General features: G+C 48.1%; 6 protein-coding genes across 6 annotated transcripts; 4 read left to right on the top strand and 2 right to left on the bottom strand.

Annotated features, from left to right (window-relative positions):
* Positions 1-1,040: 1,040 nt before the first annotated feature.
* On the top strand, positions 1,041-4,192 carry CDV56_103556 (3'-5'-exodeoxyribonuclease; the record flags this gene model as incomplete). The annotated part of the gene is made up of 7 exons (XM_026757175.1): positions 1,041-1,076; positions 1,141-1,318; positions 1,389-1,879; positions 1,942-2,132; positions 3,417-3,593; positions 3,647-3,842; positions 3,896-4,192. 7 exons carry the CDS (start codon positions 1,041-1,043, stop codon positions 4,190-4,192), a joined length of 1,566 nt encoding a protein of 521 aa, XP_026614923.1.
* A 518-nt stretch (positions 4,193-4,710) lies between these two features.
* On the bottom strand, positions 4,711-6,337 carry CDV56_103329 (uncharacterized protein; the record flags this gene model as incomplete). The annotated part of the gene is made up of 4 exons (XM_026756948.1): positions 4,711-5,463; positions 5,532-5,925; positions 6,014-6,141; positions 6,248-6,337. 4 exons carry the CDS (start codon positions 6,335-6,337, stop codon positions 4,711-4,713), a joined length of 1,365 nt encoding a protein of 454 aa, XP_026614922.1.
* An 806-nt stretch (positions 6,338-7,143) lies between these two features.
* Positions 7,144-9,144, top strand: CDV56_103011 (putative amino acid transporter; the record flags this gene model as incomplete). The annotated part of the gene is made up of 6 exons (XM_026756630.1): positions 7,144-8,070; positions 8,131-8,290; positions 8,351-8,362; positions 8,418-8,622; positions 8,683-9,041; positions 9,113-9,144. The coding sequence occupies 6 exons, from the start codon at positions 7,144-7,146 to the stop codon at positions 9,142-9,144; spliced, it is 1,695 nt and encodes a 564-aa protein (XP_026614921.1).
* A 929-nt stretch (positions 9,145-10,073) lies between these two features.
* On the top strand, positions 10,074-13,186 carry CDV56_102497 (uncharacterized protein; the record flags this gene model as incomplete). The annotated part of the gene is made up of 7 exons (XM_026756116.1): positions 10,074-10,115; positions 10,196-10,361; positions 10,420-10,690; positions 10,746-10,918; positions 10,976-11,018; positions 11,070-12,565; positions 12,675-13,186. 7 exons carry the CDS (start codon positions 10,074-10,076, stop codon positions 13,184-13,186), a joined length of 2,703 nt encoding a protein of 900 aa, XP_026614920.1.
* Positions 13,187-14,101: 915 nt separating this feature from the next.
* On the bottom strand, positions 14,102-17,582 carry CDV56_101914 (RAD52 DNA repair protein RADC; the record flags this gene model as incomplete). Its single annotated transcript, XM_026755533.1, has 8 exons — positions 14,102-15,111; positions 15,168-15,345; positions 15,404-15,583; positions 15,647-15,733; positions 15,809-16,109; positions 16,530-17,029; positions 17,085-17,431; positions 17,498-17,582. The coding sequence occupies 8 exons, from the start codon at positions 17,580-17,582 to the stop codon at positions 14,102-14,104; spliced, it is 2,688 nt and encodes an 895-aa protein (XP_026614919.1).
* A 1,580-nt stretch (positions 17,583-19,162) lies between these two features.
* On the top strand, positions 19,163-20,398 carry CDV56_101531 (putative integral ER membrane protein Scs2; the record flags this gene model as incomplete). Its single annotated transcript, XM_026755150.1, has 7 exons — positions 19,163-19,202; positions 19,265-19,335; positions 19,408-19,430; positions 19,497-19,555; positions 19,617-19,732; positions 19,787-19,891; positions 19,958-20,398. The coding sequence occupies 7 exons, from the start codon at positions 19,163-19,165 to the stop codon at positions 20,396-20,398; spliced, it is 855 nt and encodes a 284-aa protein (XP_026614918.1).
* Positions 20,399-23,013: the final 2,615 nt, after the last annotated feature.

Below are 23,013 nucleotides of genomic sequence, written 5' to 3'. Positions count from 1 at the left end.
CGCGCTTGGGGTTCACAACTAGCCTGGAGTCCTGGAAAGCATAAACAATTAGTGAAGGGCTGACTGATCCACGAATCAAAATTATTTTGGCTTGTTAAATTCGGGATCAGAATACCGAAGGTGCTATCTGTATTGTGCTCATCAATGAGGCTTGATGCCTCAAGGAATCACAAAAAAAAAAAGAAAAGAAAAAGCGAGTACCTCTCTACACTGGTGGGGAGGATGTCTGCTTGTATGTGTGGTAACTCAGCAGAGATGGGTACGAAAGAAGCAACCCACTTTACCTGTCTCTACTCCTGTTGTCTTTCTTCATGAAGCAGAACATACCACTTCACTACTTGTTGCAAACATTGACTCTTGCTGTCGCTCTTTCATGGACCGAACTGCTGCTGTCTCGGTCGAAAGCATCGGGGGCACCGCCGATAAAACCAGTCGAAATCGGGTTTCGCTCCGGGGAGGGCTTATCGTCCAGTGCAATTCAGCACGTGCATCTTCTCTAGCCACATAGGGGCGCAGGCTATCTGTGGCTAAGCACTACTGGGCACAATTTGAGAAATCTGATTGAAGCGTCATGTATTCCAACAGATGATACTTGCTTCCCAAGGATCTTATATTGCCCACTGAGAGTGCTCGGAGTGACTTGGTACATCTTGAACGAAGTGACTCATTGTCTGATGCGTGTGACTCTCAGCGTAGGCAATATTCTGAAGGCTTTCGGGAATAGTAACTCTTTCCTCAGTTGCGTAGGATTCAGGATCAGAGAAAAGTCCCTCAACCTACACTCGCAACTGCCTCTCAATCGTCCTAAAAACAGTACAGGTATGTTTAGACGGGTAAATCCAATCCCACAGTGGAAGGAATGCTCCTCTGCTCATAGGTTTAGATGGATTGGAAACGGTAATACTGCAGATTGGCTCACGACAAATACAGTCTCAGGGAGCAGTCTGCTAAAACCAGGACGTATATCCTATTATTCTTTATCGAACAGTCAAAGATATTACTATTCTACTGTTCTACAAAAAATACCAACCCAAGTCAAAATGTGTGATTCCAACAAGCCCTTGAGATATGTTGATGTAAGTGTCTCTTCACAAGCATCGCATATCTGCAGTAGCTGTTGCTGAAATTGACTGCTTCTAGATCGGAATCAACCTTGGTGACCCTGTATTTCGAGGAGAATATCACGGCAGGCAGGTTCATGAAAACGACCTTGATGATATCATTCAGCGTGCCCGTGATGTGGGGTGCACGAAGTTCATGGTGACTGGTTCAGATCTAGTAGAGTCTCGGCATGCTGTTCAGCTTGCTCAGAGTTACCGTACGTTCCATAAAACTTCCCTTCCCCATTCTTTCTTTGTGTTGTCAACCCTAACAAGCTCGGCTGCCAGCCGGTTTCTGTTACGCAACTGTTGGTGTTCATCCATGTCAAGCAAAGCTCTTCGACGAATTTCCTGGCGGTCCAGAGAAGATGCTGGAGGAGCTGAAATCTCTGGCGCTGGAAGCAAAAGATGCCGGGCATGCTGTTGCATTCGGTGAAATCGGTCTAGATTACGACCGACTGTTCCTCAGCGCCAAAGAACCTCAGCTGAAATATTTCGAAGCTCAACTGGATCTTGCTGTGGAAATACAGCTCCCGCTCTTCCTTCATTCCAGAGCTGCCAGTGAGGATTTTGAGAAGTTGCTGGCTCCTAGGCTGGAGAAACTTCCCAAGAAAGGCTTGGTGCACAGTTTCACCGGGACAATGGAGGAGATGAAACGGATCGTGGCACTGGGTTTGGACGTCGGTGTCAACGGATGCAGCCTGAAGACGGAAGAGAACCTGGAGGTGGTGAAAGCTATCCCACTCGATCGAATCCAGATAGAGACAGATGGCCCATGGGTATGGAGTTTTCATCTCCCTTGCAACGTCCTTCCTTCTCTGACTGACGTGGTATCTTCTAGTGCGAGATCCGGCCCTCGCACGCATCTTCCAAGTACCTGGAGGGTGCACCCGCGTTGCCCAAGGCAGTCAAGAAGGAGAAATGGCAGAAAGGACTCATGGTCAAGGGCCGCAACGAACCCGTTGCGATAGCCCATGTCGCCCACGTCATCGCTAAATTAAAAGATATGACCGTGGAGGAGGTTTGCGAGGCGTACGTTATTCAAATTGGGACTTGTGGCCACGCCGCAGCTGACTTCTTCATACTTAGGGCTTGGAACAACTCGATAAGAATGTTCGGACTCGGAGAGGAAGTGTCGTAACTCTTTGCTCTCTATGATTTGAAGCTGCTCACCGGAAGGGGAGGGAAACAGCGATATCTCAAGGGCCTTCCATCCGCGACTGTTGGCCATTTGCTTGGGATTTGTTAAGCCCAGTCATTCTGTCCATACCCAAATTTTGACTCTGATAGATAGAAATGGTTGCAAGCGTGTCAATGAACTTTGTTTTCCAATGTCCACGGCCAAGGTGTCAGACATGATTCAAACTGACCGAAGCTCTTCTTATTCGAACGTTTTAGGCGTCGATTGACACAGTTGACACCGTCTGACAAAGAAAGCAGTCCATTTTTCAATCACCACAAAAGTGACTCAGCAGAGAAAGAGACCTCAACTGTGACTGTTTGCTCCTGCCATGATATTCTGGGTCTGGACTATAACAGACCCAATTTGTGGTTATCTTTATTGAAGCAATATGCTGTGACAAGAGTTGGTAACTACATTTTTACTTGCAATTGCTGAATGCCTTCAGCTAGATTTTGTTTCCTAGGCTCCAATCTAGGCCTGTTTTATACCGGATATCTCCAGGTCAAGCTCTTGCTAGCGCAGTTTGTGTCAATCCATGCCATTCACACTGTTGATATCTCGCCTCTGTTAGCTCACCGCCCATACTGCTTCAACAGTCTTATGTCTCACGGTCTTTGTTGTTGTTGCTATTGACAAGATAACGAAGACGACCTACTCACTGATCTATTCTCTCCCTCGCTTATCCATCCTTTCTCTTGACACTCTCGAATTCCTCCATCATGGCCTCTCTTCAAGCTCTTTTGTCTGCTTGAACACCAGTTCATAGGGCGATCAACTTCCTTTCCTTGGTCTCTTCCATAGAGCTGACGCCCCGTCTCGAGAGACTCTTACAACCCCCTTTGGAACCTGCTGTATCCAGACCTCTGACTCGATAGACACTTCTCAAAGCTTGTTGTTCTGTGTTCCCCTGTCTCGAGGCATATCACAGGGACCTGAAGGTTCTCTTCAAACAAGGGAGCGTTGAGCCCACCAAGACGCGTCAAGGCTGCGCTGATTTCCACCTGTATCAGAGGGAACATCACAATGGCTATGCCACTTAGTGAGAAGACTTCCAATAGCTCCCTTAGGGGTAAAGCGGGTGATTATTCTTCTCTTTGTATATTGACCTTCACAGTGAACTATCCACTAATTAGAACGCGTCGAGCAGGCGAGAGGTCTCGTCTTAGAGAAACATCATTCGAATCTGAGATCATCCACACTGAAAAGTTGCCTACAAACTTCGGAGAGGTTGTCAAAGGCGTCTATAGAAGCTCTTTTCCGCAACCTTGGCATTTCCAAGCACTAAAGAAGCTGGGCCTCAAGATGATTGTGTAAGTTGCCGCCATACCAGATCATTACCCCTTGCTTACGCTTGTCCTCATAGTACATTTGTTGAAGGAGAATACACTCAGGATTACCAGGTCTTTCTCAAAGAGAACGGTATCGAGCATCGTCGCATTCTTATCCTGGCGAACAAGGATCCCATGGTTCGCACCCCAGACGATGTTGTGAATCGAGTCCTGGAAATTATACTCAACAAAGCAAATCACCCACTCCTTCTGCACTGCAACAAGGGAAAGGTAAGCGCAAAGCCTGATATTACGAATTAGACATGACTAACTAGACTTGATAGCATCGGACTGGATGCATTGTCGGCTGCTTTCGGAAGGTTCAGGGCTGGGACATGCCAGCTATTCGTAAGGAATACATCCATTTTTCCTGGCCAAAGTCAAGGCCCCTTGACGAAGGATTCATTGAACTTTTCGATGAGACCAGACTCAGACCTCTCGCTGTTACTTCGGGTGCAATCTCATGGCCTGCCGGCGTCATACTCAATCCGCTTCGCGAAGAAATTGTCGAGGACGAGAATACCCCGAGAAGCCGTAGACAGTCTTCTGGCAGTGTATTACACAAGTCCGACGCTATCTGAATATAGCACACTTTGCATGACTATCACACCATCTGATGAAGGACTGGATGTCTTTGACGAGCACGATTCTACCAATCTCGAAACAATGTCATTTCATGGAGCACGGAGCACGGGGCTTTCATTGGGCCGGCGCATGTTGATTGATAATTGACCTTGATATCTCTGTTAGATACCCTACGCTTTGTTGACTGATGCTACAGTGGTGTGTTTAGTGTATGGTGTTGCGAATGGACGATGGTTCGAGCTAGTATGAGGAATCAGGGGGTGGTTTGTCTTAATTTGTTTGAGAATAGATGGATAATCGATGGCTGCACGGTTGTCTTCTCTTATTAGCTTAATAAAACACCGAGTACGCATTTTCTTTGGCTAAAATAGGATACCTTTGATTGAGAACGCAGCCTATCGCGCCTATTTGAAAAAGCGTCAAGTTTTAGTATCTCTATGTAATTAATGTATATACTGTAGAATGTCATCCATGCAGATAGATATCCTGCAGCTCGACGGCCAATTTTTAGAAATTATAGAATCCAAATGTGGTCACACAGCATCAAGTCACAGTCTTCATCTGAAGCCTCACGAGTCCCCGATACGCTAGGACTATAGGGGAGAATTTGTGGGCTCGTCAGCTCATCTTCGAAGCAGTCAGATGCAAGCATCTCGCCATCACTCATGGAAAGCTGGCACGAAAGTTGCTCTGAAAGATCGAGTACAGATATCGCGGTTCTGTTCTGGGTATGGTCAAGTATTACCTGATCTGGCAAAATTTGATCAAGTTCGGTATCGTCATGTCCAAGCATATCAGTTGAATTGTTTGAATAATTTCCATCGAAGGATAAAACGGAGTTCGTTTCGTCTTCCTGCTGGAACCCGGGATCATCGGAATCGTTTCCCAAATAACAATCGGAATCATATATCTCGTGCTTTCCACTATTCAGATCATCGTGAAAGTCATCCATGCCTACCTCCGACAAAAGATCATCTTCAGCTCCTCTGTAATCGTCGGTGAAAGTAGCCAGGGCATCTGATGCACTCAGTTTCCGCGAAGCTCGGGAATCATATAGTTGCCTTTGGGCAATCTTCCAGAGCGAAGTCTGTATTGCTGATCTAAAGTCGGTCGACCCTGTTGCTTGCGACGAAACTTCTGTTCGAGGATTATGCAAAGCTTGCAGATCGTTGATTCTGCTTTGCAAAGTCGGATTTCTCGTCGTCTTCAGAATTGAAGCTAGGGACTTCGCGATGGACGGAATCAGGTGGGATCGCTGGTTCATGGCCTGTGGATGGAGAAATGTGTGTCAGTCATATGCGCCCATCTTGCTGAAAGCTAAATCCGGAACAGTACCTCACGGTAGCCTAAGCTGAACACCGAAGGCACAATGCGTGACAGTGGTTGGAAACCCCTATCTCCTGAGCCTTGAGTGCCTGTATCACTCCGCCCGCGCCTTTCCACGATGAGCGATCGAAGCCCTTTCCTTAGAAGTTGATCAAGCTCGTGATGAATCTGACTATCACGGTCTTCCTCCGGTCGGTAGTCGTCTTTCATATCCTCGAGCTCCTCCAAGAACATCAGTGTGCTGCCGTCCATACATTCGTCGTTTACGCAGTCTGTTTGCGTCAAAGGAAGCTTTGGAAAGCCTTGCAGGCTTTTTACCGTGCTCCATTGCTCGGGACTGACTATAAGTGTTTCAGGAGGTATTGGCATTGGCAGGTTCGGTGCTATTGGGAAGCATTTCTGTCTGGCTTGGTTCGAGTCATAGAGTTCAAGAAACACGTTTATCGTAGACAAGTATGCCGTGTGTATGTTCGCAGGAGGAGCAGCATCACCGTTGTGTTGCGCTGACATTGGTACTCGGGAAATTCTGTCTGTTGACGGCCGTCCAGTTTTTCTCCGCAATCCAAAGGAAAGTTTGAGGGTCGTTGAATTGTGCATTCCGGAACAATGGTCGCAACTTCTGAGTAAGACAGCAAGATCCAAATCTGACCAGAGCTGCAGGGTGTCTGTTAGAATATGGGTTGATCAAAGCCCGTGTAAGTGGCTTTTGGCCCATAATAACGTACTTTCGACTTGCGAAGGATATCCCCGATGTGAGAGAACAAAGGTGGAACTGACTCGGGAAAACGAGCTCTGGCAGTAGCGACGACATGCATTTTGATTTCCGGTGATTGGGCTATCCATATCAATCCAGAATCCATCAGTTCCCTTGGATCCTCAGGGTATTCGGAATTCAGATTTCCTGCAAGAGATATGTCCAACGATGCACGTAGCATCAGAGACAAATCTGAGTAGGAGTGTGAGAGATGGATTGTATCTTGCCCTAGATCAATGGTCAGGGCCATGGTAAATGATGATTCAGAGCTCTCAGCAGTAATTGATGATTCTCTGAGCTGTTAGAAAGGGACTGGATTGGCAGGTTTTCTCTGTACCTTACCTTAGCGTTCTTCACGCAGGGGTGGCTGCATTACCTTATCAAATGGGAAGACATACAGCAGCAGTCATGGTCAGGTACCTTACGTATCTATCAGAAGCAGCTTATGGTTTCCATTTTACTTACTACATTTAATAAACATACTACTGCACAGACTATGAAATCAATCCTCGCTGTGGGATTGTAAGTACATTAACACTATGCACATTCAGAAAAGGAGATGATTTGATCACCATCATAAAAAGGAGATCGTGGATCTAGCATATGCTTACTCTTCCATTTAACCTGGGCCTGTCCATAATTGAAATACTCACACTCTCCTGTCAGATGTAGATCAAATATGGCGCAGATGTTTAGCAGATGATCAGCATAACATGTGGAAGTATAACTTGTAGATATGATTGGCTCCAGTCTTTCTTTGTCTGCTTATCGATAAGCGCCGTCACGTGTGAATCTTCGTGGTTACCTGGCCCCAAACGACAATCCGTTCATGAAGAAGTGAGTTTACCATGAGCTTCAAAATCAGCAATGAAAGAGGATGAAGGACGGGAATCTCTATTGCTTGACCATTATGGTCCGGATGGAGGAGAATCTCAATCGCTGCTCTCGGGATCTTCGAGCAAAGAACCCGATCTGACAGCCCATCTCCGTCCAAATAGTCCTCCCCTGACCTCCCCGTCTGCTCATCCTGGTTCGCACCAATATCGATCGTCGATATCTCAGCCTGCTCCGGATGGGCAACGTCGTCCTCCTCGTACAATGAATCGTGTTCGTTTTGACATTGAAGAAGAATTGGAAGAGGAAAGTCACGCGAATGGACACGCTCGCGACTCGGAAGACTCGTGGCTGGAGGAGGAGGATTATGCGCGGCCAAATGCGAGCCGATCGGGAAGAGGTGGCAGAGATCAGATGGTTCCTCTCCTGACGGATATAGAGGCCCCCAGTGTAACCCTTGCGACCTCCGAGGATTTCTTCCCCGAGGATCACCTTGAGAGCGCCAGGCCGAGGAGCGGAATGCGGATGGCTTTCATGAATATGGCCAACAGCATTATAGGAGCTGGTATCATCGGACAACCTTATGCGCTTCGGCAGGCGGGCATGACAATGGGAGTTTTACTCTTATGCGCGCTCACAGTCGCAGTGGATTGGACGATTCGCTTGATTGTGGTCAATTCTAAATTGAGCGGCGCGGATTCCTTCCAAGCAACGATGCAGCATTGTTTCGGGAAAAGTGGTCTCGTTGCGATCTCCGTTGCTCAGTGGGCTTTTGCATTTGGCGGCATGATTGCATTCTGTATAATTGTGGGGGATACTATACCGCATGTTTTCAGCTCTTTGTTTCCTTCCCTCCGGGATATGTCCTTCCTCTGGCTCCTTACCGACAGGCGGGCTATCATTGTCCTTTTTGTCCTGGGCATCTCATACCCATTATCTCTGTACCGGGACATTGCCAAGGTGCGATTCTTATATTCTCTATGCAGCGGACGAATATTTCCGAGGCTAACAATGTAATAGCTGGCTAAGGCGTCTACGTTAGCGCTCATAAGTATGTTGGTGATTGTCGTGGCTGTAGTGACCCAGGGGTTCCGAGTTCCCTCAGAATCTCGTGGAGAGGTGAAGAGCCTGCTTTTTGTCAACTCCGGTTTCTTCCAGGCCGTGGGAGTAATATCTTTCGGTAAGTCTGCCTTGTCTAAAGAACCTGAAGTCGTGCGAGATTATGTCTAACAGACCATAGCCTTCGTTTGCCGTATGTTACCGCCACATATACATAATCCACAAGACCCTGACTGACCGTCCGAAAGACCACAATAGTCTCTTAATTTATGGTTCTCTCAAGAAGCCAACCATGGATCGCTTCGCAATGGTAACCCATTACTCAACCGCCGTCTCCCTTTGTATGTGCTTGGTTATGGGTATCTCAGGCTTCCTCTTCTTCGGATCCGAGACCCAAGGCAATGTGCTCAACAACTTCCCTTCTGATAATGTAATGGTCAATATCGCACGGCTGTAAGACCTCCTGCATACGGCTAATAACCATTGCTTGAGCTGACATCAAATTGTTCGCAGGTGCTTTGGCCTGAATATGCTCACAACACTGCCGCTTGAAGCCTTTGTTTGCCGATCAGTCATGACGACCTACTACTTCCCCGAGGAGCCCTTCAATATGAATCGACACTTAATATTCACGACGTCCCTGGTGGTGACAGCTATGGCCATGGCGTTGTTCACTTGTGATCTCGGAGCTGTATTCGAGCTCATTGGCGCAACAAGTGCTGCTGCTTTGGCGTATATATTCCCTCCGCTTTGTTACGTGAAATTAAGCAATGCGAGTTGGAAAGCCAAGATTCCCGCATTTCTGTGTATCGCCTTTGGTATCACAGTTATGGGAGTCAGCCTGTTGCAAGCTGTTGCAAAGATGATAAGCAGTGAGTTTGGGCCCTTGAGGTTGATCTTCTTGGAAGTAAGATCCGCTAACTGGAGAATTCCGCTTCGATAGACGAGGGTGGCACGAAAACTTGCAGTGCTTAGCAAGCAGTAATGTCTGTCAAAATATCCGACTGCACCTTTGATCGGCCCATAGGCGTCTCTCTCAGTCACTGGGACCGTTGTACATATACCGCATTACTCACAAATATACTGAACTCTTACTTATGAGAGCATACTGACATGGCTGACAGGAAGTGTCTCATTGTAGTTCTGAAGAGTCCGGTTTGAGGGTATTCTTTCCAGATACAGTGAAGCTGATTCTTTGACACATCAACTCTAAAGGCTCTAGTTGCATCTGATGTGATTTGGGATACTCTGTGTATGACACTAATCCTTGTTCAACTGCTCCCGACTGAGGCTCATGAACAGAGAGACACAGTGGTCTTCATACAATTGATAGAGTCCTTCCGTTTTAGTCCATTAATTGCGTTTGCACTCTGACGCCGTAGCAACCCACTGAACATCCCCAACACATTTCTTTGTTATTTTTCTTCTTCTCTCTTTTTCTCACACTCCCCTATTTTCTCTTTCTCTCTCACTCACTTATTCTCTCTTGTTTCCCCTACACAATTTTCTGATCTTTCAAGCAGTTCATTGTTCCCTTACCTCACTTGTATAAGATTGTTGACTACCAAACTGCCATAATCATGAAGGGGACAGTCGTCCTTCCTACAGACTTTCTTTAGAACTTTGGGAAGAGTTTTCCTTGATCTTCTTCAGGCATCTTCTGATTCTGAACTGACGGAAGAGCTTGCGCTACTTGCATCTTGACGGTATTCTAATTTATATTCGACTCTTATCAACAGAGAGTGGTGGGCCCTCTGTTGGTTCTCCTGGTGTGCCTTACTCTCAAAGCTACATTCACTCATTCTATTCATCGTGTCTGGCTCTGGAAACATACAGCCGTTAGAACTTTTGCTTACCCAGTTCCATCCTCGTACGTTCATATCTTGCAGATTTGACAAGTCATCATGGAAAAAGAGGCAATTGAGCGTCTGAAGATGCTCCAAATGGTAAGATCATTGCGCCTTATTGATCCCTTTACGAGATGTTTGTAGGAGAGTCTGACTGACACTGAACTGCGCATATATAGGAGGACCTTGGGACGCTTAGAAGAGAGTATATCTCGACTGTAGACACCAAGAAATTCAGGAATATTCGCTTGGAGGATATTGAAGCCACGCGAATGATAAATGTTGCTGGATCAGACGCTGCGCGTCTGGCCAAAGCGAATCAAGCACGCCTCAACGCTTGGACAAGTGAGCTCCTTTCACTACATTAAAAATTATTCAGATTATTGGCTAAGCCTTGCGAAAGATGCACACAAGGATTTAGGCGACCCCGCCGATCAAGAGCCGTTAGATCATCTTCTGAACGGCCAGAGCCACCGTCTTGGACTGCGCGCCGTGATAGAAGGGAGTGGTGGCCAGTCTTACTCAAAATCAACCAAGAAGAATGACAATTTCCTTCAGGCTGCGGAACATGCTCCGAGCGGCCGCTCTGCATCGACGAGAGGCTCCAAATTAACCGGCCGTGGCGGCGGTGTCATCGGTACAAGAGGTTGTAAGACAAAGCAGACCTCGCCAAAGTAAGTGATCGATCCCATTAGCAAGCCCATGAGCCTGGCCTAACCGGTAGATTAGCACTCAGACAAGAGTCACACACCAAGGCGCCGTCGCAAAGCTGGGCAACCACGTGGTCCAGTCCCCTCACGCCAGGAAGCACCTGCAGGATCCTGCTCTTGATATTAATAATGAACCGCCGAAGAAGACTCGGGGGGTATCTGGCTCGAAGTCGCAAACATTTGTTAAAGGTGGTAAGTGCAAGCCTCTGCGAGCTTGAAAGAAAGCAACCGACTGACTTTTCCGAGAAGGCGGGAAAAAAGAACTCGTTCTTCTCAAAACTAGACGGCCTGTGTAAGTTCAACATCCACCGAGCCTTGGACACAACCTGACATTGTGCGATAGTAGCAATACCGATTGGTCGAGAGTCCTCAGCCCTCCTCAGGACTTTCTTTCTATCGCGCGCGATCGTCTGGTCAACGCAAGGGCTTCGAATGTCCCAACAGCTGTTGGTAGCAAGGGCTCTGAACAAACTCAAGTCACAGTCTGCCAGCGTGAATCGCGGGCCGTTGATCACGAAAGTTCCCAATCTATCAACCAACCTGAAGAGATCAATGCGGGCCGAGCATACGAGGACTCCATCGTTTCTTTCCGTTCAGACGGAGATTCAGTGGTAATCGCTACGCCTGTGTCCTCTAATAATGGTCAACCCGCACAGGTAAGCCTAGCCCAGGCAGCTCATACAGCGAGCGAAAGAGACCAGCGGGTTGAGCCCAGGAGACTACATTTCCCACAGCAAGAGAAACCACAACAAGACAAACCCGCCCCTGAGAAATTAGACGACAAAGCGGAAGTTGGGAAGCAAAATCAAGACGACGAGCTGGTCGATGTCTCATCGCAGCCGTCCAGCTCAACACCAGTCGTACAGAGCAAAGATATCTACTTTCTCAATGTCCAAGCCGAGGGAAGGACTGGAATTCTCCTTGACTTCAATTCCACTCCTCCAAGCAAGAGTCTTCCGGACGCGGAAGATGGCTTGTCGATGAGTTCAGCCATGCAAGATTTGGAAGGCATCAATTTTCAAGCAAATTTCGCACAGAGTGTTCTTTCGAGGCCAGAAATGCAGATACACTCCCTCATCAAGTCTGAGCTAGTCGGTTCGAATGACTCCTCCAGCCTGAGGAGCGGAGAAAGCACAGGTGATACGACGACCTCTACATCCGATGATACACCATCCGATCTGGCTGCCCTCCGAGAAAAGCTCGCGCGCCTCTGCAAATTTGTGGAGGAAACATTGCGCCAACATGTGCCCGAGCCGCTCCGAGATATGGACTTGCAAGCTCTCAAGAAGTACGAACAAGAGCTCAAAGACGTACTTTCCTTGCACCAACGAACAGTCAAGGAAGCTGCCTCACAGACTGCCGAAAAGCGGCAGGAAATTCTCTCCTCTCACAAATCCCAGGGAACAGAAGCTGAAAAAATCATGGAAGGAGAACATTCCAAGATATTATCCCCCACACCGTCGGTCTGCTCTCCTCCCGTGGGAACTCCTCTTGAGGAAAGTAATAGTAGACTTAGTCTGCCTCCTGAGGACACCCCTAGTCCGTCTAAATTCAATGTGCAAGCGAAGCCGTTCGTTCCGAACGTTGCTGGCAGGAATTCCAGTTTCAGCGGATGGCGTGATACTAAGAGTAGCCCTCCAAGCTCAACAACCTCTGAGTCACGAAATGGCCAGTCTCAGCATTCTCGCCAGAATAGTCAAGACCATATGCCTATTGATTCGATCGGTTCGGTTTCTCCACGATTTACATCTCAGCCCCCACCGCGCGGACGTCAGGCCAGTGAGGATCAGGATCATATCTTTGGTGATCATTTATTACCCGGTAGGGGCAGACCCCATGGTAAGATACATGGGATGGAAGCATTATCGCCAGATAAGAACGTGTTGAATGGCACGTATTACCACATGTTGATCTCTACCCAACCATTGCTGACGTCTCATTTGTGTAGAACCGAATGATTCTTGTTCAAAATTATCGACTCCAACCAAGCCACAAGCCTTTACTGTGCCTAGAGCCAGACCTTCCGTCCCCCAAAGCATAAACAAGTATGAACCATCAAACTTGAAATTCGTCAAGATCACTAATGTGTCGTGCAGTGCCGGTGAACCTTCTCCGAAGCTTGTCGGGTTGGCAACCACTGGGCCAGGGACCGGGGCCAATGGTGTGAAGCCAAATTCAGTCTCAGGCCAATCTACTCCTACTCCTCGGGCAGTCAAAGCAATGGATACAGCTATTTCAAGGGTGAATGCATTGCAAAAGTCTATGCATGCTCCAAAGGCGCAAGAGAATCCCCCGACCATGAGAAATCCCAGTGCCTCACCATTCGGCGGCCTCGGAGGCTCGATCTATGCGACCCCCGTGGCTCAAAAGCCTATTACCCCAGCCCCCGAGATTCGCAAGTCAAGTGGCCTTGAAGGCTCGAGGTGGGCAAGTTCTGAGACTCAAAAACCACTACGTTAATGATCGCACGCAAGCATGAATTGCGTTGTCTAATTGTCTCTTTTGACTGATATCGTTCTTTTTCCTTTCCATCTCTTGATTATGTGTTTATGAACCTTCTTCGAATGTGACATCTGTACGATTAGCTAGCGTTTGCTGTTGTTTGTCCCCCTTTGTGTCGTTTCCCTGCTTCAGCACTCCTACCTTTCATATGTTATTGTGATCGTCATTGCCCTTTTCAATATCTGTACTTCTTTTGTTGCTCTTGAGAGCACCTTCCTCATGCCCCATCGTATGTAGGCAAGATCAGTAGCGAAAAGAGTGCAGCGGAATTATCTCCCATCAGAGCACAAGCATTCTGACTATATGACGGTGCTACATTGCATACACAGTTACTAGATGGATTGAGACTAATATGGAAATCTGTTCGTCTGCAGAGTGACGTGACGAAGGCTTGCAATGCTTCGTCGAATTCACTGGACTGTCGCATGATGCTGTCCTGACAGCTCTCCCTGGTGGAACCATGTGATTGAGAAAGTGGAATATGCAAAGAAAAGCTTACTTCTTGTCATCTTAAGCTTAAGGGCTATATATAATTAGAGCTCAAATGATCCTTGACGGTAAGCAAGCGATATAGGTCACATCTATCAGTTCTTTCCTTGCGCGGAATCAAGCAACCGTGTATTGCTTCTCAATCATTCAGCCATTAAGGCCGGTGACACGAACAGTAAGTGCCCAAGGCTAAAGATGAAGACATAGATATAAAGTCAGTAAACTTCATGCAATGACCAAATGCAAATCACGATCCAGTGGCTTCCATCCGCCGTCCCAGTAACTATGCAGTTGTCGCCTAAACACCGGCTACTCAACAAATTCTCTATAAAATGACAATCAGGAAGTGAATGAACAAAACGAGCGTGAGAGATCAAGTATGCTCTATTGCTGCTGTTGCTGCTGCGGCGGTGAGGGCGGCTTCGAATTTCCATCAATCTTGGGTCTTTTGGGATCAATGGCATTGACTACTGAAGCAGGCCCGCTGCTGCCAGAGACAGATGCATTCGTCACGTCACTTAAAGGCGGTCGTTTCCCATTAACATTGGGTGGTCCAAAGCCGGCTCGGTTTGCGGCTGCGTTGTTTGCAGCAAGTTTAGGATCGAGGTTTTGCCGAGTTAGTGGACGATATGATGAGGTCGTCTGACCCCGATTCATCATTGGACTGCCAATGCCGCCACCAGGGGCACCAATTTTTCGATGCATTTCCGTGGAAGGATTGATGAAGTCGCGCGTATTATTTGAAGCTGGTGAGACTCCCGCAAGCATTGGCCTCGATATGGGGACACTCTTGCTGTGATCGACACCCGCTGTCTTGCGGATCGAGGGACTTTCGGCATGGGGATCGAATTGGGGAGCGTTCACGGCAGTATGTGGGTTTTCCCGCAGCAAATCTACTGCTCGAGCTGAAAAGAATGAGGCAGGCGGAACAGAGGGTGAACTGGGTGGAGGAGCTGTGTCCTGAGCTTTAGCGTCAAATTCTCGCTTGATAGGTATCTGGCCTGCAGCGCTTGGCAAGCTTGAATCTTGGCTAGTCCTTGGTTGATCCGGGGGTACCATTCTGCCGCTTTGAAAGTTCTGCTGTTGTCCTTGCGGAAGAGGTTGCCTTTGTCCCACATGTGGGTTTTGCAGCGCAGGATTGTATCTTCCATTGAGAGTGGGTGGAACGGAGGGTTGTCTATTGTTGAGTGTTTGGTTGAAAGGCCTTTCTGGCCTAGAAGGTGTCACAACTGCTGGGTTTGGGCGGTGAAAGTCACCCTGAGGGCCTCCATTGAAATTCCGTGCATTTACAGGCGTCGGTGGTTGCGGTTTTGTCTGGGTTTCTGGTTCCAGCACTATCTCGTCCGGGTTTCCAGTGGTCGTCACTCCAAAATCGGCCTCGTCAAAGAGATCACCTAAATTCATTATCCATGAGTGAACAGAAGAAATAAACATCGTCTGTTTTGCTTACTTCCGAACTCCCCATCACCATCAAACACAGCAGTATCATTCGTACTTGTGCTTTTCCCAGCATTTGCTGGCCGAGGAGGAAGGTCGTCATCCTCTGGGACTGGTTTTGGTCGAACAGGCTCCTTCTTTATCGGTGCGTAGTCAGGGTGCCGGTGAAGTTCGTCAACATCCCATCTCGCCTATAGCTTGGTCAGGACAAGACATTGTTCGAGTATCATTCCGAGGTTGGCAACATACAGGTGTGGCTTTCACTTTGGTGACTTTCGAAACATAATCCTTGTCGTAGATGCAGTTACCCAGAACGTTGCCAAAATTCCTCAATGCACGTTTAAGGGCATCGGTAGTTCCTTCTTTCTTGGCCTTTTCAAAAGCAGCGGCCTTTCCTTTGCAATTCTCAATATGACCGTAACCGATGTCCTAAGTTGATCAAGACCAGTTAGTAAGAACGTCTGTGTGGGATTCGTAACCGTGGACACGTACTTCATGGTAAGTACCATCCTTCAGTGTTACCCTCACAATGACCGATAGCCCCAAGCTGATCTTCCCGGTATTTTGACTTTCCTCGACCTGTCACGGAGCATCTATTAGCCATTTCTTCCTACCGCCGCCCGAACGCATTCTGATCGATTTCATCGAACATACAAAATCAATCTGAATATTCTGTATTGAACTTGACCAGCCGTTGAAGCCAAACACCTCATTGGCAAGATTGATGCATTTATCCGCGGATAGATAGTGCACCTTCTGTCCCGCGGCACCAGGCCTCGAGGAGATGTATTCAGGGCCCAATTTCTTATCCAGGCGTGCTTGGAGGGTAGCAATTTCCTGCGCCGTATACTCACTGATCCGGCGAGACGGTTCTTCAAATGGGTTGCCGGACATGTTTCCTGTCGAATTTGGCATCATGACGCATGCTGGACCACTGCGGTGCTGGTCGCCAACACTGGGGTGAGTCGCGATTAGCTTTGGTCAAGGGCATAACAATACTATTAGAGGATCGCATATTAGCTTACGCGGGCATAATTTGGTGATATGAATAAGCTGCAAAATAATCAGGTCATTGAAGCCCGCATGTATTTATGCTGTGTCGAGCAGGATGATAAGGCTGATGAGCCTTTGATGATGAGGAGCACGAGGCAACAATGAGACGCGTGAGCAAACACGGACAGGTCGCGACATCACGTGATCATGTACTTGAATACAATTACTGGACTCCCTTCACTGATTGGTAGTTGCGTTTCTGGAAATCTATGACTTCAATTTTTACGCAATAGACTTGGTTGGATAGTAATTGTCTTCGTTAAGTATCGTAATCAGCCTCCTTCAGGCGGCCAGCCTCACTAAGTCCAGTACCAGAAATCACTGGACTACGAGACTGGCGCTGGGCACAAGTCCAAGGTCTTTGAGAGACTCGCCGAAGAACTCGGCATGGAACACTTTTCTGGGAAAGTTTTGCACGAAGCTTTGCACTTCGATGCCAAGCTCTTGTTTCAAGGCTGCGGCAACTTCGAACAAGGTCGTAGTGACGGGCACTGTTTTCATGACATTACCCTTGGGCGTCTGGAATCTCAGCCGAGTTTCAGTGTAAGCAGATGCGGGCTTGGAGGCAACAGGTCCCGAAGTTGTAGGCACCTGAGCAGCTGGTTGTGCAGGAGGTGCCATGCCGGCACGCTCGGCTTTCTCCCGCTCAGCTCTCAGCCGCCGCTCTTCTTTATCCGCTTCGATCCTGGCTTTAATGCGACGCTTGGCTTCAATCTCCTCAAGTTTCTCTTGCTTCTTCTTGGCGGCTTCCTTCATCATCTGTTTCCTTTGCAGTTCTTCCTTGATGTCCTGCGATTCTTTGGTGCTCTTTCGTCGAATTTCCTGTACCGAAACCATCAGTAGGTGATGCTGAAGTGGTTTGAAAGACTGCCCTCACCTCATTCCTCTTCTGATCAACTTTATCTTGATCAGCCTGTAGTGCTCGCTTCGCAGCCAATTTCTGCCGGAGCTCCTCCAATTTGGCCTTTTTCTCCTCCTCTGTCAAGGGTGCGATCTCTTCCGTTGACTCTGAAAAGTCCACATGTCCGGACTTAGATGCATGAAATTCTGCCTGTGCCTGGCTGCGGAACTTTTTCCCACACTCGTTGCAAACCAGACTGCGAGGTTCTTCGCCAGGTTGCAATGGGGGCCCCTCCTCAGACTCCCCTTCTTTCGACCCAGCAGCCTTTATTTCCTCTAACGACTTGTCTTGGTTTTCCTCAAGCCATTCTAAAGCTCCTTGGACTGTAAATGATGTGAAAGGAAAGAATCAGTACTCAATGCGAGGTGAGGAGTGAGGGGTGCCCTTACGTCCACCGCTTCTTGCCACCGCCAGTTGCGCTCTCTCTTTATCGAAGCCCATTTCAATGAGCTGGTCCAAGTCTGAAGTAGCCATCTCTTAGGCGTAAGTAATGATTCTGGGGAAGATGATGCCCTGACGCGGAGGAGATGTCAAAAGAGGTAGCGTGTTGGAGCGGAAGTTGAGGCCGAGCCGTATAGACCCTAGAGCTTCTCCGATATGCTAGAAGAGAATGTCAAGATTAGGTATGTTGGCCTCTGCAGCTGCTCAGAGGCTAGAATAGGAATGGGAAAGCTGCAACTGACTGCGAAAGGAAATTGTACACAGCAGTAGTTAGATAGAGGCCAGCTTGCAAGTGACGTATGGCCTTTGAGCTTAGGCGGCGGAGTAGAGAGGTAAGAGATGCGGGATGGTCCACTTTTTACTAATTAACGGCAAGAGTTCTAGCCTTCTAGTTCTAGGTACCACCATCCAAGCTCTGGAAATCTTAGTACTATTGTTCTAGCATATCTGTCATAGCAAAGGATTAAAATTTGTTCCCATAGGGTTGAGATAATAAGGGAAATGACGCAGGGATCACTTTTAATAGAACGCACATAATACAACTCAATGAGAAAGAGTCTTACGAATCCTAAAAGATCATCCACTACGGAGTACAAAGCAGTATATAAGTGATAGAGAACAAGGTGTATGGGCAAGGTAAGAAGTATGTAAGCTCAGACAATAGTCTTGACAATCACAGCACAGATGGTGACTGAATAGACAACAGTCAAAAGGCATCGCCAGCTGTCGGCCCCATTCAAGAAAGAGTATCAAGGTCGGTCTTGATCGAATGACTTCTTCACTTCGCAAGTGGACTGTGTCTTGACATCGCGCCACTGGCCCCGCGATACCTCGAAAGAAGATATCTGGTTATTCTCCGTAGTACTCCGTATCAGAGTTTAGACTGTTGTCTCTTGTAATAGAAATTGAGCAAGAATGATGCAGTGAAGACCTGAGTTATGATATCACGTCAATACCCCCGAAGATATAAAGTACAAGAAGCCACTCTTCTTCTCTGCTTTGAGAGGGGCTATTTCGTCCGTAGAAAGAATGCCACATCCATCACATGTATCATGTTGATAAATAAATCGGCTTCTTTTGGTTCATGATTGGCACGTCCCGAGGATCTCTCAGCCTGTGGATCCCGAGACGTCAACAGAACCAGAACATAGTTGTTCCAGAGGATCCACGTTTGTATTTGTTCGGTGAGGTAAAGTATGAAAGATACTGTCTGTTCGAGGACTTAGTGTAGAGGCTGGCACTTTGAATTTGGCCAGCTCTTAGAACAGTTGAAAGTTATGGCGTCGATCATAGGAGTTTCACCTGTGATGACATCACCTGACCTGAGCCGAAAGTTACTGATTATTCAGCAGTCATGAACCAATGAGAGCGCAGCTGCGGCGAAGCGGGACTTGCGACTCCCCAGCATAACGATCCATCGCAATCAGCTAGGTACCTTACTCCATGATCACCACCTACTCCCTTGGCCGAAACAACCGCTTCACGATCTCCCCTACCTTATCATACCTCCACATTACGGACTTAATCCACCACTTCCTTTTTTCGGATTCGAGTCTCTCCGTTTCTCATCTGCCTTTTTCCCACATCTATTCAATCTTCGTTCCATCACAGCGATGTCCATTCTTCTGGAACCGCCTGAGTTGGGGTTCAAACGTGGGTCTTTCCAACCTGGGATGTGTGGGAGACTGGAACATATATGCTGACTGAGACATCAGGCCCTTTCGATCGCGAAGTCTGTGAGATTCTACACTTGAGCAATACGAATTCAGAGCCCGTAGTCTTCAAGGTATTTTAGCAAATGCGCCCTCAGGAAGACTAGTCTACCATGATCCCACACTAACAAGCCTGTGTATGTTAGGTCAAAACAACCGCTCCGAAACAGTGCGTACCTCCTCTAAAATACTGACATTACATATCGGTCTGGAGTGGCGACTGACAGGCAACCAGCTACTGCGTTCGCCCTAATTCAGGACGGATAGAACCTGGCAAGAATGTGGATGTTCACGGTGGGTTTATACCTTGAAGCTAGTGCTCTGCGTTGGACAGAAGTATTGATCAGTCGAACAGTGTTGCTTCAAGCTATGAAGGAAGAACCTGCGCCTGACGCCAAATGCAAAGACAAGTTCCTGGTTCAGACCGTCGCCGTAACTGGCGACATGGAGTTCTCCAATGTTTCTTCGATTGTTCGCCTGTCCCTTGCTGCAAATTGCCTGTCATGCTTTCTAATAGCTGTTTAGTTCGAGAAGGCTTCAAAATCCTCCATCCAGGAGCGCAAGATCCGTGTGAACTGGCTGCCCGCAGAGTCCTCAAATGTTGAGCAGGGGAAGGAGACGAATGGAATTGTGCGCCCCCTTGTCGCATATCAATTCTCAAGTCCTAGATCACTAGTGACTGACTACCAATTCTAGAGCCTACCCGAAGAAGAACCCCCTTCCTATACCTCACCCGGCGCGAACTATCAAACTCCTGCAGTTGGGGCTTCCACCAAAATTTCCAATGACACGTCACCTATCCCGCCGCCAGATTTCACCGAGAAGCCCAAGCGGGACACTTTCGCCCAACAATCGAGTGAGACTTCAGCCACGTCTGTCAAATCCGCCACACCGGGTTTCCCGGCCTCACCTGATGAGCTGAAGACTCAACTTTCCGAGGCTAACGCTCAGATCCAAAAACTCAAAGAGAGACTTGCGGACCAGGGATTGAGACAGAGGAAGATTGGAGGCGAGATCGAGAAAACCGCGCCTACGATGCAACAGCAGCAGGCTCAACCCGTCGAGGCAGGTGTGCCAGTGCAAATCGTGGCCGGTCTCTGCTTGCTAAGTTTCTTGATTGCGTACTTCTTCTTCTAGACCCCTCTTCGCCTTCTCCAGCCCCTTTCTGTCTGAACTTTTCTTTTCCATGTTTCTATTACTTACTTACAGACCCACTGTATTCTGTTCTGAAGAGCCCTGTCTCTCTAATTTTCTTCCATGGCATCAGCTTGCGCTTGTATGCCTTTCACCCTTTACAGCTTGCCTTTTCCCCTTTGTTGTCTCCCCGTTCCTTTTGAAAGTCTGATTTCCTAGTTACCCTTATGATACGACCCGAGCGAATGGCAGCGTTTTCTGTCTGTACCTTGCGGAAGAGCACGAGGATTTGTCTATCAAATACCACGCGCAACTTTCGCTCGAGTCGTACGAATTTCCTTTAAAACTCGTCTGGCTTTGCCGCATGACTATCTTTCATTCTTCGTCTCGGTCTTCCTGTTCCTGGCACCCAATTGCCGACTGTTTTCAAGCCATTGTCTTTTCTTAGACGACTCCACACGTTCATAGCCAGGCTGTATCGGGTACATTATGATGACGTTACTGAAATGTCAATAAATGCTTCTTTCAAAAACTTCTTTATTTCTAGATACCTTGCTTGTCAGTTTTCAGCATTTTACTTCCTTGTTATCTATGTAAGATCGTAGTCGTTCCGAATGTCGGGGTAACTGGACCCTAAATAGATATACACATATGTTTCAGAAGTTTGCAAGTCATGCGGCTCCAGTCCACCCTTTCATGTCCTCATGGCTTGGAACGAATCCTTGTGGAGAGTACACTTTAACAAACAGGTACTTCAGAAATCAATTCTGGATCTCACTTTCCTTCCAACCATCTCCCCCTTCGTCCGTTCCGGCCGACGCAGCGGAGATCCCCTCCCCCGCTCGACCATTGCCGCCTCCACCAACTAGACGACCTCCCTGCGCTCTTTTGACACGGCACCACATGCCCACATTCTTATCCAGGATGAAAGTCCAGATGACCCAAGTCCAGCTGCGGTGGCAGGGGAGCGGCTCGTAGAACTCTCGCGCGATGCGGTGAAGCTCGTGAAGCCTTGTCCACGGGATGGCGGGGAAATCGTGGTGCTCGTTGTGCAAGCCGACATTGTATGTCAGGATGTTGAGGGGCCCATAGTAGGAGTATGTCTCTGGTGGGGGAAGGGAGTCTAGAGGGTGCGGTTGCTGCTTTTGCTTGCTGGCTTCGCCGTTCGCCCGCATTTTCTTCTGCTCTTCAATACTTTCTGTGCCGCCGCTCTCCACCCGGGAGAAGAAGTAGTGCTCGGCGATAAAGTGGCCGGCACAAGGGTGGAGAGAACCGGCGAGGAAGGAGCTGAGGAGTAGGTAGAGGATTGGCTGGAGGGAGCCGCCGCAGAACTTAGCGAGGGCATAGTCGAACGAGAGCTGGGTGATGAGGTTCAGTAGGTGGATGTAGGTGAATGGAGGACTGTAGATGAACATGGGGCGGAGGGCGTAGAATAATATCTGGAAGGTGCAGAAGAATGCCTTGCCCAGGAGGGAGTCTAGGAGGAAAGCCTCAACGGCGGTAGGGAGATCGGCGTCGAGACCTGCGACGCCGAGGGATTTGTGATGCGTGAGATGGTACGGCTACAGGGAAAGATGGACAAACTATCAGCAGGCGAGCGTTCCTTTTACACCGGTGCATCCGTGTGTCTGTGCCACGGTTTGGAGATCCAAGAACCACATACCCGGAAGGCGGCACTGTATGGTACCCCGATTGGAAGATTGGCGAAGATGGCCAACAACCGATTAGCCATTGCTGAACGGAAGGCCAAATTATGCGAGATCTCATGGATCGCAAGGAATAGATTCTGGTTTGCAGTTGCCCCAATTATGTACGCTGTTGCCCAGAATCGCCATGAAAAGAAGGATGTATCGCGAAGGAGATATGCGCAGCAGATTTGAAGGGTAACAACACCCAGGACGACATATTTTGTGAGAGGCTCATGCCCGCAGAGCTTGGTTACCTAGAAATATTGACAGACAGTGAGCAAGCTGGTAGTGTTGTTTAGCATAGATACACTTACCTCTGGATGAGCCTTGATGATCGCCTGCCGCCTCGATCGATGAGGCTCCTCAGTATATGTCCAGAAAAATTGATCTTCGACCGCCGACTGCTCCGGAGGTGGAATCCTCGCCGATGGTTGAGTATCCGCTGAGGGCTTGTCGCCCTGGTTCTTTGCGGCGGACACACGGAGGTGAGGCGCAGAGGCAGTTGCAACAAAAGAGGGCATGGTGGTGAGGGAAATGCAGGACTTGTAACGTCTTAGTCCATGGATGCAACAGGCAAAAAAAAGTGAACTGGAAACAGGAAGAAGATACGGGTCAACGGACGTTGAGCGTTGACGATCAGACAACAATAATTGGAGAACATCTGAGACTCGGACTCGGAGCGGATAGTTTCCACGTGGGGCTACACCGGCACATGATATGATTAAGAGACAAGTCGCTAATTTTATACTCCCCAGGACAGGGAAGCCAGGGCCCTGGATACATGGATGAAGAGTGATTGATTCATTCTTTGATTCTATATATGCTGAATTTCAGGCTTGGTTCGTATCATTCTGCTTTCTTCGAAGCATTGAGCTCTTAGATTCATAATAATATCCACATCAAATATGCAAGATCATCATGGACATGCTT

Source organism: Aspergillus thermomutatus, assembly GCF_002237265.1.
Source record: "Aspergillus thermomutatus strain HMR AF 39 chromosome Unknown NODE_80, whole genome shotgun sequence".
Lineage (NCBI taxonomy): Eukaryota > Fungi > Ascomycota > Eurotiomycetes > Eurotiales > Aspergillaceae > Aspergillus > Aspergillus thermomutatus.
This window is presented reverse-complemented; position numbering and strand designations above follow the sequence as displayed.